Here is a 19,392-nt window from a genome sequence, read left to right as displayed (position 1 = left end):
AGAGCGCGCCACGCTATTGATGGTGCATGATGAAGCTCAATGGCACATGGCACACACGGTACGTACGTACATGACACGTACCACAGAGTTGTGTTATTGAGCTTCATCAAGAGGAACCAATTTCTCCTGTCTGACATTACACTACAGTTTCTTATTTATTAATCAATTTTCTCTATCGTAGTTTAAAAATATGGCGGGTGATTACTCCGTGGTAACGGCCAGTTATGTCAACGTGCAAATCTCGAACTCATTGACGTCATTTGCATCAGAAAAGCGATTTCCGAAAAGTATTACCATTGCTGAGCTGAAGGTAAGTTCACTGAGCGCGAGCGGGGGGCTCTGACGCCAGTCGTCGGGCCAGAGCCCCGCCCCGTGGGCGTGGAGTTCAGTCACGACGTATGCTGGGAGGTTGGGTGTCCGGACATTTTTAGAAAAAAAAGATACAATTTCATTGACATTGGAATTCTTCTGTTTTGTCTTTGAATCACACACAAAAAAATATGAATTCAGTAGTTCAGTTGTATGTCATCTTCAGTTTATAGATCTAACTCTCCCAAAATTTTTTTGTTTGTACTTGCACACTGTAACTTAAGCAATTTTTTTATCTGATAATGACAATGTACTGTACATACACTTGCACGCTGCACTTCACCAGTACGACAATACACCAGACGGTGGACTGTACTGTTTCCAGAAGAAGAAGAATAATCAGTAGAGGCGCATGGCCAATATGGGAGACTCTCCCCAATAGGGCACTCATTCAATGAACAAGGTTATAATATAACCTTGTTCTCAGTTATGTATCCTTGTGTGGCAAAATAAGGGTGGCAATGTTTGGCTTATTTTCTCTTTTTCTTTGGGGCAAATGCTTGATTTTTTTACACTGACAGTTTTCATTACACCTATTTTTCCTACATCTTGGCTCTTATTTAAATTTGATTCTTTAAATCATTTTTTTCTTAATTAAAAATAGAGATCAAAAAATAAAAATTTTCTTGCCATATTACTTTTCACCAAAAGAGGGCGTACACAAAAATATGCCCCAAATTCAAGTTTTTGAGTGCTCTGGTGAATACAAAAATTATTCCCAAGTTACGAATGAAAAATAAATTGCAACTGTATGGAAATTAGTAATTTTGGTCACAAAAGTGATATTTCAATGATTTTTAAAGTGTGTGCTCTGTGCAACATTGGCATACCATAGTCCTATCTGTAGATTCCCCACAGGCAGGGTGGTAGCAGTGAACAAGTGCAATAGGGAAGACAATCTCCCACATTGGAGACTTGCTTTGCAAAAGGACAAAAGAAACAACACCAACAAAAACATGATTTTTTCCACCCAAAATTTTGTCTCACTGAGGTCAGAAGCCCATTTGTTTCGTTTGTGATTGACAACAAAAATCCTTATCATAACAAAAGTAGACGGTGAATTTTTAAAGTAGACGGTCACAGTGAAAAGGGGTAAATTTTCATGAGGAATCTGCTTATCACATTTTTATTTTCCGCCAAGGTAATCCTTTTGCAGCAAATGTAAACAAAGGAAATTGATCCCCAAAACTGGAGACTGTCTCTGAAATTGGATACCCAAATTCTTTACAAAAGTCTCTGATATTGGACTTAGAGATAATCTCCCACATTGGAGACAGTCTCCAATATTGGCCATGTGCCTGTACTATAGTACTGAATATTACCGTAAGTAACGGTGTATTAACTGCACCTTTTTCTCGGCGGGGCAGAAGCAAAAGTCGGGGGTGCGGTTTATACACGGTGACGGGTCTGAGCCAGCCCGCCGTAACCCCTCCCGTACATGTACGATGTCTGCCAGTTCACAACACATCGAGTGGCCGGGCGTAGCCGCCCAGGCAATGTCGTTTAGAGGGGTATGAGCCGCGGATAATGGGAAGCGATTATTGCAATATTAATTAAATGTTGTCCATAACAAACGCACCCACCTTCATGACACTAATTTTGACTTTATTCTCGATTCAAAGTAGTGAAGTTCCCTGGCGAATTTAAAGAGACGCCAAGCATACTCGGTAATATTTTGTCACCGCTGAGCGAGAGTTGAGTGAGCTTAGAGATTGCGTTGTAATGTGGTTATAGTGCGACTTAAGCTGGCGCTATTCAAAGTCCCGTTTCGCGCCAGCTTGTTTTTTTTCCTTCCTGTTTGCTTTTCACAAGATACCATGTAAACCACGCACGAGAGAGACGGCAAGAAGCCGTAAAAAACAAATGGAAAAAATGCCAATTTCTTTGTTTCTTGAACCTTCCTATAATCCCGTATCCAAAATTCATGCTAAGACATCAAATTTCTGAAAGTGATTGTGAGATTGTGATGCAAGAAATGTGAATGTTTCTTCCTCCTACGCTGGGCCTGGGAAAGACACAGATCATAATTTGATAAGATGTACTGGCATGACTTGTACTGTATCGTAGTTTGCAATGTAATGGCAGTGCTGTGTGTGTACACTGTGACTGTGAGGTGAGCGAGTGTGTAAGTTGCCAATATTGTCGGGACCGTTCTTTCTTTCTAACATTTGTAGATGAATTGATCAAGAACAGCATATATCTGCATACCGGTAATCTTTTTGGATACTTTGAAATCTTAAAAAACTTAGATTTTGTTTCTTCGTACCTCAAATATGCATGTAAATGTGAGAAATTTTTTTTTTTTTTTTTTTTTACTCCAAAGTTGGGGTGCGGTTAATACACGGGTGCGGTTAATACACCGTTACTTATGGTAAAACAAAAGGTGGTATTCTGAAAATTGTCTTAACTTTTCTTGTAAGATAACAGCTCGCCAAAATTTTTTTAAATCGGTATTCTGAAAATTGTCTTATCTCTGTAAGGACATCCCCTATTTTATCTCTGACATGCCTAATAATATTTTATCATCAACCAATCATCAAACTTTTATATGTTTCAGCCAACCAATAGAAGCGTCCCATCCAAACAAATAAATAAGCGCATCGCTGACTTGTGGGGTACTTTCCTTTGCACCACCAACGCTTATGTTTGTATGCTACTGTGCTAAAACACATGGCTCTAAGAGTCATATTTTCTCTGAAAAAATTAATCATCTCGATTGCCAATTTTCAATTGCTGAAAATTCTACCAATCCGTTGTTATAACGTCTTTGGAATGTCTCCTTTTGTAAACATGATGTTCTTGCGGTATGCAGCAAGAAATTATTATTGTTGACCGAGAAATATCGCATTCATCATTAAGTTACAATAGCCCCCTACCTCTTGTATATTTTCATGTAGTTTGCAAGGAAGTTAACAGAATGCAAAGATAAGAGAATTGTTTTTGACACCCTTATTACGTTACGTACGAAACGAGCCCTATCTTGAAAAAAGACATTCTTTTTGCATGTTTTTTGGGTCATGCATGGTATGGTACCCACTTGTCAATGTAAGATATGCCAAATCCCTCAACTTTTTAGCTAAAAGTCTCTGGTGTGGGACCTTATCAAAGGCCTTCATGGAGTCTAGGTAGATGACCTCAACTGCATTACCAACTTTCAACATATTTGTCCACTCATCTAGAACATTGAATATTTGCAACATTGTAGATCGACCTAATACAAATTCAATTTGTTTTGCACTGAGAAGATTGTTGCTCATTTATTTTATCCCTCAGGATAGACTCCATGATTTTACATTTCATTACATGTAAGACTTATTGGTCTGTAGTTTGAAAGGAGTTTATGATCACCCTTTTTGAATACGGCACTATCATTGGCTTTTTTCCACACATTTGGTACTATGCCTTATAAATGCAAGAGAGTTTGAGTAAATAATAATCAAAGATTTTGCAAGAACAGGTGCCAGTTCACGCGAGACACGGAGATGCAAGTTATGCAACCCATCTGGACCTGGTGATTTCGATATATTAAAATTCTCTAATTTCTTTAATACACATTCTTCAGTAATAACAATTGTGTCTAAAATATGAAGAATTCAAATTATTTGTTGATGGGAGTGTGCCTCACAAAACTCTGAAATGGGGGTCTAAGGAACTGACTAAAAAGGTTAAGTACGGGGTCTTGGGAACTAAATATACACCGCGTGTTGTGAAAAACAGGGTCTACGAAACAGGATTGCGGCACTGTTGGTAACTTGGTATAGCGCTGTGCATGCTCCGGGGAAGGGGGGGCACTCAGTATGGAATGCATAGTGGGTATGTGCCGCGGAGGGGACCCCCATTTTTACACTCAAATTTCTGTTCCAAGGCATAGCATTTTTGTCTTATTGATAAAAAGAACAAAGAAATCCGCTCCAAAGCTTCGCATATTTCCCGTTACGCCGTTCCGGCCACATTGATCTGCTACGATGAGCTGCAATTTTGGTGAAAAGCGGCCGCAGAGCGCTGTCCGACCATCGTCTCTGTGCTAACGCACCCGGCGCCTGTGCCGCCGAGCTAGCTGCATGCACGTTCCATAGGGATGCATACGCACTCGCAGGCGACCCGTTCCAAGGACCCCCGTTTTCACAAACATTTGTAGTTTCGAGGTCCCTCCTTTTTACAATAAGCCCGCTCCAAGGCCTCCGTTTTTTGTCTCGCCTGCGGCACATACCTACTTCTTTTTTGGTCCCCCCCCCCCGGGCATGCACTAGCCATGCATGGAGCGGCTACTAGTTATGTGTAGGGAGTTGCGAAGCCGTACGTTCATCCTCTTGCATGTGGTGCCTGCGCTTGACAATATACAGGGCTGGGGAACTGAGATGTCTCGTAAGGGGGTCTTGCGAGCGGGGCTGGGCAGCTTCTGAACTGAACTTTTGTCATTCAGGGTATCTAGAGAACAGAAATTTAGGTCATAAAAGCGACACGTCCCCGTACCACCAATGTATGTGAGTGCCCCCCCCCCCATATCATGATGTGAACAGATGGGAGAGGTTTATCAGGATCTTTAGTACAGACACTAGAAAAATATTTCAATAGTGCACTTGATTTCCCTACATCTGATCTGATTCTGTCAATGTTTTACTACTTCCAGTACCATCCTGGTAGAGTGGTGGTATTCAACTCTTTTGTCTTGAACTTTGCATAATAAGTACTGCAAAAAAAAACATGGGCAGTCATTTTCAGATTGAACAAAAAATGGTGCCCAATGTCTGCGCACCCATTCACTTTGTACGAGATTCAGGGATTTTGATGAGAAATGCTGCATTTAGAGGCCGCCTAATGAAATGCCCAAAATTCATTATTTTTCCACCATTTTACAGATTTTGTAATGAATATTTGCGCTATGTAATGCATGTGTAAAGTTTGGGTTTTTGGCATATCTTCTTATAACACAGATAGGCATATGCACAGACAAGGGGACTGCGCAGACTTTGGGGAACTTGCCATACTAAAATTGATAAAGTTTGCTTCTTAATTTTTCAAAATAGCAAGGCTTCACACTAAAAAATTCTTGGTGGCTTGATTGGTCTACCAAAATCATCAATTTCACAATTTTGTTGGCCCACAAAGCAAATTTAGTGACCCTAAGTTTCTAAAACAATAGAAAATATTACTATTTATCAAAACTTACGTAGCCTTGCCAACTGGGCCACCAAGTGTTAGCTTTTACAGAATTTTGGTGGCCCGAATCTCATTTTTGGTTGGCCCAGGTCACTGCTAATGTCAAGCTCTTCAAACAGTCTAGCTATGCCTTGATCTACTGAAAATCAGTTATCCAGACACACAATCTGTCATGCATATCCGGACACATAACAACTGGGTTTACATGCCACACAGAGAGCCTCAGTCCAATTTCTCGACACTGTCTGGCTCTGAGTCATTGTCATGATTTTATAGTCCTTCTTGTAGAGTGATAGACCCTAGAAGACATACTACATTTGGTTGATGCTATCACAAACACACATGACATTTGCTCAGTTGACATCAATCCTCCAGTCATTTAGAGCTAAGTATTAAAGGTAATGCTTGTTATGAATGTTACATTTTGTATTATTTTCAGGGTAAATTTGAGTTGATAACGGGATGCAATGCAGCAGCTACAGATCTAGAGCTCTATACATCAGAAGGAAAGTTAGTTGGACCTATCAATAATGATGATGCTTTGTTAGGATCTTACCCAGTAGAAGATGGAATGAGGATTCATGTGAGTTTGATTTTGTTTTATATTTAGCTTATTTGCTTTGATTACACAGGTGTATATGTATGGCCATTTCATAGTAATGGTCTAATAAAGGAGGTAATTTATGAAAAATAATCAACATTTCAACAACACTAAGTACATCATAAGCGTTTCTTCTAAAATCAATCAATTTTCTAAATTATTCAATCTTTTTTTGTTTTAGAGCTTAAAGTGCATGAAAAACATTTATAAAATAATGTTCAACTTTGAAATTTGTATAATAAAGTTAGAAAAATCATGATTTTGTTCCAACCCTTAAAAAAACTCTTGAAAATTGTTATTGGGTTATTAAATATCCATATCAAATCTTATTTTTTATTGAATCTAATTTATCTTTACATACAGGTAATCAATAGGGATACCAACAGAGCTGCAGGGGAATTTGAAGATGTCTCAAAGGTGGAGAAATTTGAGATTTCTCAAGATGAATACGATAAAAGAGCAGGCAAGTATAGTCCCGGGACTGAATATAGAATGCTACCAATGCTCAAGTTTTCTTTAGCAAAGAGCGAGTAGATGTGTAGTTTGCTGAATGGTTTGCAAAGTTGTCAGATTACAGGCCTTGTCTAATGTCATACCCTGACCCATTTCAGGCTTTGTCAAGTTTTATATTGTTCAGCACATTTGGGGTGTTACCATGTTGTGGCTACTTCACAAGCCCAGTGAGAAAACTGACTTAACATACCTGTATTATTGTTCAAGTTTCATGATTTTAATTACAATATTTGCTTTTACCTGGCAGGTTCTGCGTCTAGAAATTCTTATTCCATAATTGTAACCCTCTGTTTTTCACACCTAAGTACATGTATAGCATTACAACGTAAAAAATGCACGTGTTATATTGAAAAGGGAGTGAGAATATAGTTCATTGACTATTTCTTCCCAAATAATGGGTGAAACAGATTCTGTGCGAGCATTCAAGAAGAAAATGAAGATGGGACAATTCAAGGAGGTGAGTCCTGAGGAACAAGCAAGGATAGATGCAGAGAAAGAAGAGAAAGCAGCAGAAGAAGAAAGACTTGCTAATGCTATTACAGTGGAATCAAGATGTGAAGTTGCTGTACCTAATGCACCACCCACTAAAAGAGGAACTGTCAAATTTGTTGGTAAATATAAAGCTGTTTCTTGTGAAAGGTTATTGAATGTTTTAAGCTCAAGTGTATTTTAGTCTATGTGTATCATGGCTTTCAACTTAAAATAATGCAAGATTACTATTGATGTTATCAGTGTTGCATGGATGCAGACTTATGGGGTGTTTCACCAAGAGTTAAGTGTGAATTACAGTTGCACTTAGATGTCAGTTGCATGTGGTATATAGTACATCTCAGCAATAGTCAGATCATGCACACTACTGCATATACATCAATCAGATTACATAATGAGCACGTTGGCTTAAGTTACAATTTAATCTTTGTGAAACATGCCCCTGAAGAGAGACATTGCAAAGGTAGCAGAGTGACTGAGAAGAGGGGAGGGGGGCAGAGCTTTGACCAATTGCCATTGTAAACAGAGCACTGGAGTGTATATTAGTTCAAAGAGATCAAAAGTCATGGTTTAACTTAATGGTTCAATCAGGTCACATTGTAAATTAACTTGCAATATTCTACTGGAATTCTTGACTTAAATTTGAATTAGGATCGAAACATGGTCAGTAGACTAGCTTTCCATGGAGACATCAGAGTGTACATGAAGTCCGGGATCAAAAGTCATGTAAATCAAATATCTATTTAAAAAAAAAAAAAAAAAAAAGAAATTTCACTTTACACTTATAAAATCTGCGAAATTCTCAGTATCTTGTAGCTGTTGATGAATTTCAATTCATTTATTTTCTCTTTCAATCTTTTTACATTTACAATGATAGTTCAATATACATATTTACAAAATATGATATATAAAGCATTTCTATAATACAATAATACTATGAAATCGAAAGAGAAGGAGACCAACTAAAAAGCAGAGCTTGTAGGGTGAAGGCCCCCTTTCATAAATACATTTTATGAATAAGAATAAGATAAAATAAAGAAATAAACAATACATATATACAATGAATAAAAAATAAACAAGAATAAAAATAAATAAAAATAAAAATTAATGAATCAGTATACACTGTATACAGAAATCATAAAACGATTAAACATATATATCCAAAGAGAAATTAACAAACACATTTACATATTAAGTTCTGAGTTACATAACTTTGTGGAAAAAAAACCCGATAATTTAATATGAAATTTAAGTTTCCTTTGAAATTTTGTATTGAATTACATTGTATAATTTCCTTTAAAAAAGAATTCCATAATTTTGGACCAGTAAAAACAAATGTCTTCTGTGCAAACGATGTTCTATTCAGAGGTAAATGAAAGGAACTCGCCTGGCAAGTGAAGTGCTTATGAATTGTATCATTTTTTACAAACATATTATCAAACGGTAACGGTAATTGTTTAGTAATAAACTTGTACTTTAACTGTCCGAGTTGAAAAGAATATAAATCTTTTACCTTCAAGACTTTATTTTTCAAAAACAGAATATTTGTATGTGCCCTGAAATCTGCATGACTAATAATACGAATCGCTCTTTTTTGTAATATAAAAAGTCTATTAATTTGAGAATTCGCTGCGCTACCCCATGCAACAACTCCGTAATTCAGATAAGGTAAAATTAACGTTGAATATAATGATAACAAAATATAATGGGGTAAGAAGTGACTTAATTTTCTAATGACACCAATATTGCGAGCAATGATTTTACAAATATTATCAATATGTGTTTTCCAAGGAAGTTTATCGTCAATGATCAGTCCCAAAAATTTAGTTGATCGCACTCTTTGAATACCAGTATCATTTAAAATTACGTCTTTTGGTACAGTCGTAATCTTGTTGCTAAATAGCATGTAGCTAGTTTTTGCTAGGTTAAGAGAAAGTTTGTTAGCTGTTATCCAATTAGAAACATTTTTTAGTTCGTCATTGAATATTTGCATCAATTGATCTGGGTCGGGGTGCGACAGAAATATATTAGAGTCATCAGCGAAAAGTATAAATTGAAGCAATCTTGATGACATATCAATATCATTTATATAAGTAATGAACAAAAGTAGGCCAAGAATGCTGCCCTGTGGAACTCCACAAAGAACAGGTTTACGTTCAGAAATATTACCATCAAGTGAAACAAACTGTGAACACCCGGTTAGATAATTCTTGAACCACTTTAGTGGTTCCCCTCTAATTCCATAATGAGAAAGTTTATAAAGGAGAATATTATGATCAAATGAAAAATCTAAGAACATACCAATCGTATTCGAAGACTTGTCATAAGCTTTGGCAACTGTTTGAACTAAAGAAAGTATTGCATGGGAAGTGCTACTCTTTTCTTGGAAACCAAATTGAGTATCGGATAGGATGTTGTGCTTTTTAAAAAAACCTATGGTTCGTATGTGAACCAATTTTTCAAGAATTTTAGATAAGTTTGTAAGCAATGAAATGGGTCTGTAGTTACTTGCTAAAGAACTATCACCCTTTTTGAAGACTGATATTATCTTAGAAATTTTCATTGATTTTGGAATAATTCCCGATGATAATGACAAATTGAATATATAAATAAGAGGGTCAATTATATAATTCATAGTTTTCTGTAAAAGGATGTTATCAATATTATGGAAACCTGCACTTTTATTTGATTTTAGGCTAGATATAATTTTAATTATCTCCTGTGCGTTCGTAGGAGAAAAAAACATAGAATTTTGATTTCTATCTCCCAGATATTGATGAAATGAATGGGAATTTGTTGGTATACTTCTAGAGAGCTCAAATCCAATTTGTGAAAAATAATTATTGAAAATATTTGCCATCTTCAATAATAGAATCATTATGCATAAGCTTGGTTATCTTTGAAAACTTTGGTCCATTATTGATGGTAGAATTGATCAATTTCCATGTTTTTTTAAGATCATTCTTGCATTGATTAAATTGAACATTGTAATATGCCTTTTTAGCAGTACGGATGACCCCTGTTAGTATATTCTTATAATTGGTATATTGGCTCCGAGTATTCTCAGTTAATCTTGATATATATTTATAGTATAATCAATTTTTTTTATTTATCGAATGAAGAATTGAATTCGTTATCCAAGGTAATCTAGGTGATCTTTTATAATTTTTAGACTTGGGCTTTGCAAAAGGGATATTTTCATTAACATGACTCATGAAGATATCAATAAATGTTTCGTAGGACTCGTCAACACATTCTGTACTTTATACATCATCCCAAGTTTCTTGTAAACTCTGTTTCAAACGAGATATATTTAGATCACTATATACACGCCTCTTAGGTACATAATTGGGAAAGTTGTTTGGCTGATATTGATTAGAACAATACATGAAAATTGGGAAATGATCAGACATGTCTGAGATAATTATACCAGCTTTAAATTCTAAACGAATATTGGAGAAAAAATTGTCAATCAGAGTTGCGGAAGTATTAGTAATTCTAGTGGGTCTAGAAATAAGTGGCAAAAAGGAGGCAGAAAGGAATGTCTCTAAAAAGTCATTTGCTAAAATATTAGTATCACTCGCTAACAGGTCATAATTAAAGTCTCCCATTATGATACATCTTTTGTTTTGAACAAAATGATAATGTAGTAAATTATTTAAAGTTTCTAGAAAATCAGCACTATTGCTGCAAGGGGGCTTAAAAACAACTCCCAATACAGTTTTTTTGTTATCACGATCACTAATTTCAATGAATAAAGTTTCTGCAGTTTCATTCATTAAATTCATTTCTTCAATAATAACATACTTAAATTGACTTGGCACAAAAATTGCAACACCACCACCAATTTTATCAACACGATTATTTGTAAGTATATCATAACCTGGGAGTGCATTCATATTAATATATTTATCTGACAGCCATGTCTCAGTTAAACCTATTACTGTATTTTGGGAAACACCTGAGTTATCTAAAAATAAACGAAATTGCTCAAAATTCTTGTTTAGGCTTCTGATATTAAGATGCAAAATAGACAAGCAGGAAGAAGGTAAACCTTTGAAAATGTTTTTGGCTGAAGCCTGAGTGTAGTAGTTTGAAAATATGACACTCGAAGCCTCATCGTTTGGATCTAAATCAATTTTAAGTTCATCATTATTAACACCAATATCATAAATAAAATCATTGGAATCGTTTGAAATATTCGTAATCATATCAAAGTCAATCATTATTTACATAAAACATCAACAATATATGCGTAAGAGAGTTTTACTTAATTTTGTTCAGATCCTCTTCTCAATGAATAGCAACCAGTGGAACATTCAAGCTCTTCCTCACCAGAATGGTGCCATTCGTTGTCCATAAGAAGTTGTATCCCGCCTTCTTCCTCTCGTCATTCGCTTTCTTCAGGAGAGACTTCTTGGCTGGGGCTAGATTTTCGTTGAGGAACACCTTTCCTTCATCTCTTGAGAATCCCAGTTGACGGGTTGATGTTTCCCTCAGTTTTTTACGGCCTGAGTATAGAGTATCCTTCATCCTCCTGGTTGTGAATTGAACGATGATTGGTCTGGCTGGACCATCTTCTCTCCTCTGACCAAGTCGATGTGTCACATCAATGTCGACGTTGGATACCTCTGGTGAAATTTTCTTTATGACGTGAAGGACAGCCTCTCTCACATTCTCACCTTCCTTCTCAGGAACGCCTGCCACTTCTAAGTTGATCCTCTTGCGCTTTGAAACATTATGTATAAAGCACTTTATAAATGTTGTGTATTATTATTATTATCCTTCTATGATATTGATCCAAGTCATTCACCTGGTGTTCAAGTGCCGTCATCTTTGCTTTCAGTTGCTCATTTTCTCTCTTCATGGAAGCATTCTCACTACTCAGTCCTTTCACCTCGCAGGTGAGCTCATCCACTTTATCGCTAAAGAACTCAGCAGATTTTCGAAGCTCATCTTGACCAGATTTTATTTCATTGAGTTGTGATGTCAGAGTTTTGTTTTTGAAGTTCAGACTTGATTTCAATGAAATCTTCGAACGTTATGGATTGATTTTTCTTAGGCCCTGGCATACTCTGTTTATCGATGACGTCACAATGACCCGACCTGATTTAGATGAGATGGATGGAGATGGATGTTGCGCTTCAAAGATGCCTTATTTTAGCGTAAAGTCATGTGCGTCTTAGTGATGCGCGTTAGTATCTCACGCGTGATGTTGATTTTCAAACAATATTGAATATTTAAGTTGACGAAAATTAATGTTCTTACCGACGATAACGTCGCAGTCTTCAAGAGTCAAACACTAAAAATCACATCACTGTCTCTGGTGTCCGATCAGCTTTCATACGATCTAAAATTTAACTGTCATTTCCATGTGCTTTCGGCTATTTGTTGACAATATTCAGAGCAAAGCAAAAACACGTCCTCTCCCTTCGAAAACAAATCTAAACTCCAATTGTAATATGAGCCATGCCATTGTTTGTGTTTATAGGGAAGACAGACTTCAAACCTGGCTTCTGGGTTGGTGTACAATATGATGAACCTCTAGGCAAGAATGATGGCAGGTAAGTCTTATATATCCTGATAGAAAATCAGATTATTACCCCCATTTATTAACAAGATGATCAGCTTTTATGTTATGCAGTCATAGCCATATCTTTCTTTCCCTGCATGAATCCAGCAAATGCCTTTTCATCACTTATCCTCACATTTCATCAGACAAAACAATTTCAAACTCTTGAGTGAAGATGGTCTTATTAGATTTTGAGGTTAAAACTCGAAACTCATTTTTGGAAGAAAAAAAAATTGAAGCCTTTTTTATTAATGTATTTTTGGATTGGCATTGGTGAAGGAATGCATTTTGACTGTGCAGTAAAGAATCTATTTTTCTTTTCAAATTTATATCTATAAACTACTTATCTAAATTGCAGACATTATTCACAAGTACATTTTACAACATTGCTTGCATTTTGAGAGTTTCGTTATATTTATATATTTTATTTGTACATGTATGGTGCTCAGTTCTGTTCTTTTGATTCCATCAAGTATACAATTTCAGTTTGGATAAGTTCCTCAAATATCCAATGCCAGTTATTTTGACTTCTGCTTTCCTTTTCTTTGTTTTTTATATTAAATTATTTTCTTTGTTTCATTTTTCAGTGTTGGTGGTAAGAGATACTTTGAATGCCCTCCTAAGTATGGTGGCTTTGTAAAACCTGAATATGTGACGACAGGTGACTTTCCTGAAGAGGACCTGGATCTGGATGAAATGTAACACTGCCATCGTTGCTCTTGTATATTGGCATAGATTTGGTGAACTTATAGATTATCCTTCAAATAAATGGTATTCTCATTTGCACATACATGTATGTAAATGTAGTGTCGAAGTAATGTTTTGAAATGGTTTGAACTCTGTAGCTTTGTAATCAGAGGGTCATGTGTTAAAATTGTGGAGCGTTGTGGCCCAGTAGATTAGTCTCCACATTGAAACAGAGGGTCGTGTGTTCGAATCCCAGCCATGGTGTAATTTCCTTCGTCAAGAAATTTATCCACATTGTGCTGCACTCAACCCAGGTGAGGTGAATTGGTACCTGGCAGGAATTTATTCCTTGAAATGCGTGTGCGCTGTAATCTTAGTAATTACGGCTGCTAAGCTACAGCTGGGGTAATAATATCCCAGTCCTTTAGAAGCGCATAGAGACGTTATTGATAATTGTGGTATGCACTATACAAGAACTGTTAATTATTATTATTCCAATAGGAAACTGGCATCAATTCACACCTGGCTACTCTCCAACTAGGGCTGATATTAAATTCAAAGTATTAAAAATCAGTAAATTATTTAGCATTTTACCTGGCTAAGCAATATGCTTATTCAGATCACCCGTAAGAATTTCACCTTATCAAGCAAACTTCTAATAAACATTGACTTCATGACATCTGAGCCAAATAATGTGCAATGCTTGTATCGATCTGTGCATAGCAAAGTTGATTATGCATTCGTTCATTTGTAAGCTGTACACTTTTAAGTAAAATACTTAGACAAAATGGCAATTAAATAGCAAAGAATGTTCAGCATTTTGATTGAGCAGTATACCGAGTATATACTTAAAATTCTGGCGAAAAGTATTGAATTGAATACTTGCCTAGGTACTTACAGGTACCCTATAAAATAATGTAAATTGGAGCTTTATTTCAATCGAAATGGATCTAGAATGCTATGGATTGAGCTTGAGATGAACATAAAATATTGGGACAACAGACTGAAAAATTGATATCAAAACCATTGAAAGAAAGGCGTGGTGGGTCAGTGGTAGAGCATTCACGACATGAATGGGAGGTTGAAGGTTCCATCTCCACCAAAGACTATAAAAATTGGGACCATCTTCCTCATCAGGTGCTCGACGTTTTAAGGACGGAGAAGGGTAATGATAACATATTATGTTATGCAGGATTGCATAAATTATAAGTGATTCAAGCGAGGTATGATGCTGTTTGAACTTGTCTTTAAAAGTCATTTTTCATCCTGCTTCAATTTTTGTGAAATCTTGAATCCTGTCTACTGCCTTTAAAATATATGAGTTAAAGGGGATTTACTTGATCAAACATAAAGCTGCAGAGGCCCACTGATTGGACCAAATTAGAGTTTCATTAAGAGAGCAACTGGGCCCTGTTTCACAAAGATTTGCAAGTAATCTGATCAATCTTAACCATGGCAAGCCATCAATGTCAAAGAATTGCATTTGATCCAATCAATCGCAATATGGAAAGCCAGCAACACCAGCATATATAGTGCATGTAAAATCAAAATATATTCTAGATATTACACATTTTCATGCAAATGTAATTTTCTTAAAAATTCAGTGTGCTTCTCCGTTTACAAAGGACAGTTTGCAAATTTTCATACAGTTGAGGTTGATCGGATTTATCATAATTCTTTGTAAGACGGGGCCCAGATAAATCGCAACTCTTTGTAAGATGGAGCTCTGGGTCCCGTCTTACAAAGAGTTACAATTGATCTAATCAATCGCAACTCTGGAAAGCCAGCAAAATCAACATATAAAATACATGTATGTTTTAAAATGAATGTATATCCATATACCGGTATTCATTAATTTCTTGAAGATTTTGGGGTGTACTCCTTTGTTTACATTGTTTACAAAGGACATTTTGCAAATTTCCTGAAGAAAAAAGTATAACACTGATGGATTTCCATAGTCACAATTTATTGGATCAATTGCAACTCTTTGTGAAACAGGGCCCTTATCATCAAGTACTATCATGAAGTATGAATATAATGTATTTGGTGATTATTTCCGTAACCAACTCAAAATAAGAGCTTAAAAGGAAGATAGAGATTAAGCCTAAAGTGTGAAAGTTGTGACAAGATCATTATCAAGTTTATGTATTTATTCAATTCTCTTTCCTATAAATCACTTGAAGATTGCACTTGATAATATATCAAGAATCAAACAAAACTTGTGTATAGAGAGTATTTGATTCAAACAACATCAGTCTTCTTAAAATCTAGTACTTGCATAATACTGCTTGGAATGGTTATTCCTTTTAAATTTTATGCTCCATTACTATATAGTGACTACTATCCCCAAGGTGATATTGATTTTTATGTAATGATTGGCTATCTAAGGGCATTTGTATTTGTATACTTTACATTCCATGATAATGTGTATAAATGAATTAATAACTACTGTATGTTTCAACATCACAATCATAAAGAACAATGATAGCAAAATTGGTGTACAAACCTCTTTACAAAATTGTATAAAATTTTCAAGAAGCTAACCTAACACATGTATTACTTAATTTGATGAAGAAAAAAAAATTCATACTTCATATAATCCCATTCGAAAGAAATAGTGAGTGGGTGGTGTCATTGATACCCTCATTTGTGTACCAACCAGGATTGGCATATCACTATTTTGTAAAATTAATCAAAACTTCAACATTTCTTAAGTTTTTATTTTACTTCTGATTTATTAAATTTGAATGTTGTATCTCTTTGATTGTTCTTTAATTATTTGAAAGGAAAATTGTTTGTGTGGACATAGCCTTTGATGAATAGTAATGATGTTCTGATCAATGTTTTTTTTTCCATGTGATGCCATGTGATTGGTCAGTCAGAAGCATACTTGAATGTTTGTAGATGTTACTATTAAAAGTAACTTTTACAGGGCGCAATATGGTTTTGTTGAGATGCATGTACAAACTGTAACATTTTATTTTTCCTCTTTCAAAAAGATGTATATTTATGTCATATTACTTTTATAAATAATTTTAAGAAAATGTTTTAGTGGACTGTGTAACTTGAATGCTCAGTGATGGATGTCAAATATATTATGTGTTTGCTGTTCAGTAATACTTTGTTCTTATTTGTTTCATTATTCGTTCTTCAAAGAGAAACAAATTTGAATTCAAAATATATTCTTCAAATCTAGTGGTTCAACATTGACAGATTTCATAATTCATTCCAGTCAGCATTTCCCTCTTATGAGGGGTTCTTAACTCTTCACTTTATGGACTACATTCCCTCCTTCCTCTTCTTTCTGCTTTGAAAATGCTCCATCTTTAGACCTACCTTGCTGCTTTCCTTCATCATATCATTCAATGTAATCTTTTATCTTCCTCATTCATCTTTCACCATCCTTGTTCCAGATCCCATGTTCTTTCCATATGGTCATCATCATCTTTCTCTGCTCAACACATCCATCTCAAACTACTTGAGCTTGGAATAGATGAAAACTTCAGGGTGTTCAGAATAGTACCACTTGTTTAGTTTTTTACTCTGAATCTTGAACTCAAACAAAGTGAAAACTTATTTTTTGGCCAGTCAAATTTGTCCGGTCCAAAGTAACTTTCATTTTGTAGTGAAATATTTAATAAAGTGGACATGGTATATATTAATGCTCACATTCACAAAAGAGGTTTAAGCCATTTCCTAAGTGAAGGACCTACCTCGTATAAATTTCATACAATGTTATTGTGATATCATTGTACATCAATTTTTACTTTTCAACTGGGACAGATGCAACACAAAAATAATATTAGATGTTAGTACATCATTGTTTTGTTTGTTAGAATCAATTTAAGTCCACCCACTCTAAGTTTACTATTTCCATCAGATTTTCAGTAACAACTAAAATTCTGAAAAACAAATAGTTTCTATGTGTATAAATCTGAACGTAAATGTTCAACGATTTTGCGGGAAAGTATTCTTCCATAATGTTCAGTCTGACATGATGAAGAACCTCACCACCGTAACATGTAGTCCTGATTGAACCTCTCCATCTACACACATGCTTGTTCAATCATTATTTTGATGATCACAGAAAAACACAGCTATCCTGTAATTCTGATCATAAATGAATCGTCAACCTTGCGTGTTACAAACTGATCCTATCATCACAGAAACTCATCACTATCATGTATTTCGGCTCGTATTTTCTCCATCTATGCCCAAGTTGTTCTATCATCTGATGATACTAAATCACAGAAACACATCGCTATCTTGTAATTCTGACCGCAACTTCTCCACCTTGGCACAGGCTTGTCGAGTCATTTGATGATGGAGACCTAATGTAGACTTGTATGCTGCAAATGAAAGTTAATGTTAATTATCTCCTATGAATACAGGTCTTAAATCTGTTCAAGTACATGTAACTGTACAGTGTGTCTCAAAACCAAATGTTTCTTCTATTGAAGTATTAACATTCTTACAAGAAATCTGATTTTCTTACAAATCACTTATAATCAAGGAGCACTCGTTTCTTTCTATTTAACTATAAGTGTAACCGAGTGATTTGGGGGTTTGTTTTAGTTGTGGATAAAGCCATGAAATAACTTTCAAAATCAGGCTTTTCATCCGTTTGAAGAAAAAAAAAGAAAATTCTGTTGAAAATTTGTATTTTTGCTTACTCTTCATTTTTTAACCGTTGTGAATTTTAAAACTTCTTTAATTTTTAAAATCATTTTTTTATAAACTAGAATATTAACCCATGGCTTGTTACTGATTATTGATAATCACTGGCGTACAGATGGGGGCTTTGCCCCCCACCCCCCCCCCCCCCATCTTTCACGACCAAATAAATAAGAGAAAAGGAAAGGGATAAGGGTGAACTGTGATATTATTTCTGAATATTAAGTCAATAAGAATGTCAAATTTTTTGCTCGCTTGCAACTTTTTATTGATTTTACATGATACACCATATCGAGCCCCCTCAAAATGTTTGCCTCACTACACCACTGTTAATAATGTATGAAGAAAAATAATCCACTCCCCCAAACATTAGATGCGTCACAGATATTGGGTAATTTCACGATAAATAATGTGAATCAATCAGTTATTGTACTGCGATTTTCTGTGGGCTGGGAGCTTCGCATTGTGCTCTTTGATTTATTCTGAATTATGATTCAATGAGTAGAACAAAGAAGATCACAAACCTTTGGCGATGTTCTGAATAATTGGCAAAGCCTCTCGTCGAGTTTGAAGAAGAATCGGAAATGGCACTGATGTATTTAATTCACGTGATAGTCGAGTGAACAGATCTAAATATCCCGGATACTTTCGCAAAGAAGAAAAAAAAACGAAAATTAAGCAATCTATCAGATTATGATATACATGGAATATTTAGAGTGGTCAAAATGGCTTCTACTTGAAGTAAAACGTCGGTTTTATTTAATGTCCGTCTCTCTAATCAGTCATGATGAGACAGATCAAAACAACTTCCAAATTCTTATTTGAAAAAGAAAGCTATGTTTTGAAAATGGATAAAAGAACAAATTCGTATTGAAGGATTACCTTTTCACGAGTTTCTCGAGTTCCTGTATGCAGTTTCTTTTTCGTTTTCCATCTGATCATTGATGTTAAAACACCAGCAGTTGATGCTAAACCTCCTGTTATAAATACATGACAAATTCAAAATGAAATTCCTATCAATGCGTGATTGTCAAGCGTAAAAGTGTTTAAAAGCCGATCTAATTTCCTTTTGGTAAACTTGTTTAAAAAAAGAGTCAGAAATGTGAATTAAACAACAAAATGTCATAAAATCTTCAGGAGTGTTGTGGTCACTGAAGATTATTGACAAGCATGATAAATATACGTACCACTTTCATTTACATCAGCGTCTTTTGAGGATGTCACTGGTTTCTGAAAGAATTGAACAAAAAATATTAATTTGAGAGACGCTGGGATTTGATATCGTTAACGGTGAACGAAACATTGACTGGGAGAAATTTTACAATAT

General features: G+C 35.4%; 1 protein-coding gene and 1 long non-coding RNA gene across 2 annotated transcripts; one reads left to right on the top strand and one right to left on the bottom strand.

Moving 5' to 3' along the window:
- Window positions 1–87: 87 nt before the first annotated feature.
- On the top strand, window positions 88–13,556 carry LOC121419388 (tubulin-folding cofactor B-like). The gene is made up of 6 exons (XM_041613842.1): window positions 88–310; window positions 5,969–6,112; window positions 6,494–6,593; window positions 7,051–7,254; window positions 12,624–12,696; window positions 13,292–13,556. The coding sequence occupies exons 1-6, from the start codon at window positions 191–193 to the stop codon at window positions 13,404–13,406; spliced, it is 756 nt and encodes a 251-aa protein (XP_041469776.1). The 5' UTR covers window positions 88–190; the 3' UTR covers window positions 13,407–13,556.
- Window positions 13,557–16,253: 2,697 nt separating this feature from the next.
- Window positions 16,254–19,295, bottom strand: LOC121419387. Its single transcript, XR_005970588.1, has 4 exons — window positions 19,253–19,295; window positions 18,948–19,042; window positions 18,590–18,710; window positions 16,254–17,740 (listed from the first exon to the last, which is right to left on the bottom strand). It is a non-coding gene; the product is annotated as an uncharacterized LOC121419387 (long non-coding RNA).
- Window positions 19,296–19,392: the final 97 nt, after the last annotated feature.

Source organism: Lytechinus variegatus, chromosome 7, assembly GCF_018143015.1.
Source record: "Lytechinus variegatus isolate NC3 chromosome 7, Lvar_3.0, whole genome shotgun sequence".
NCBI classification, from domain to species: Eukaryota; Metazoa; Echinodermata; class Echinoidea; order Temnopleuroida; family Toxopneustidae; genus Lytechinus; species Lytechinus variegatus.
The sequence above is the reverse complement of the archived record's forward strand: the minus strand, read 5'-3'. Positions and strand labels throughout refer to the sequence as shown.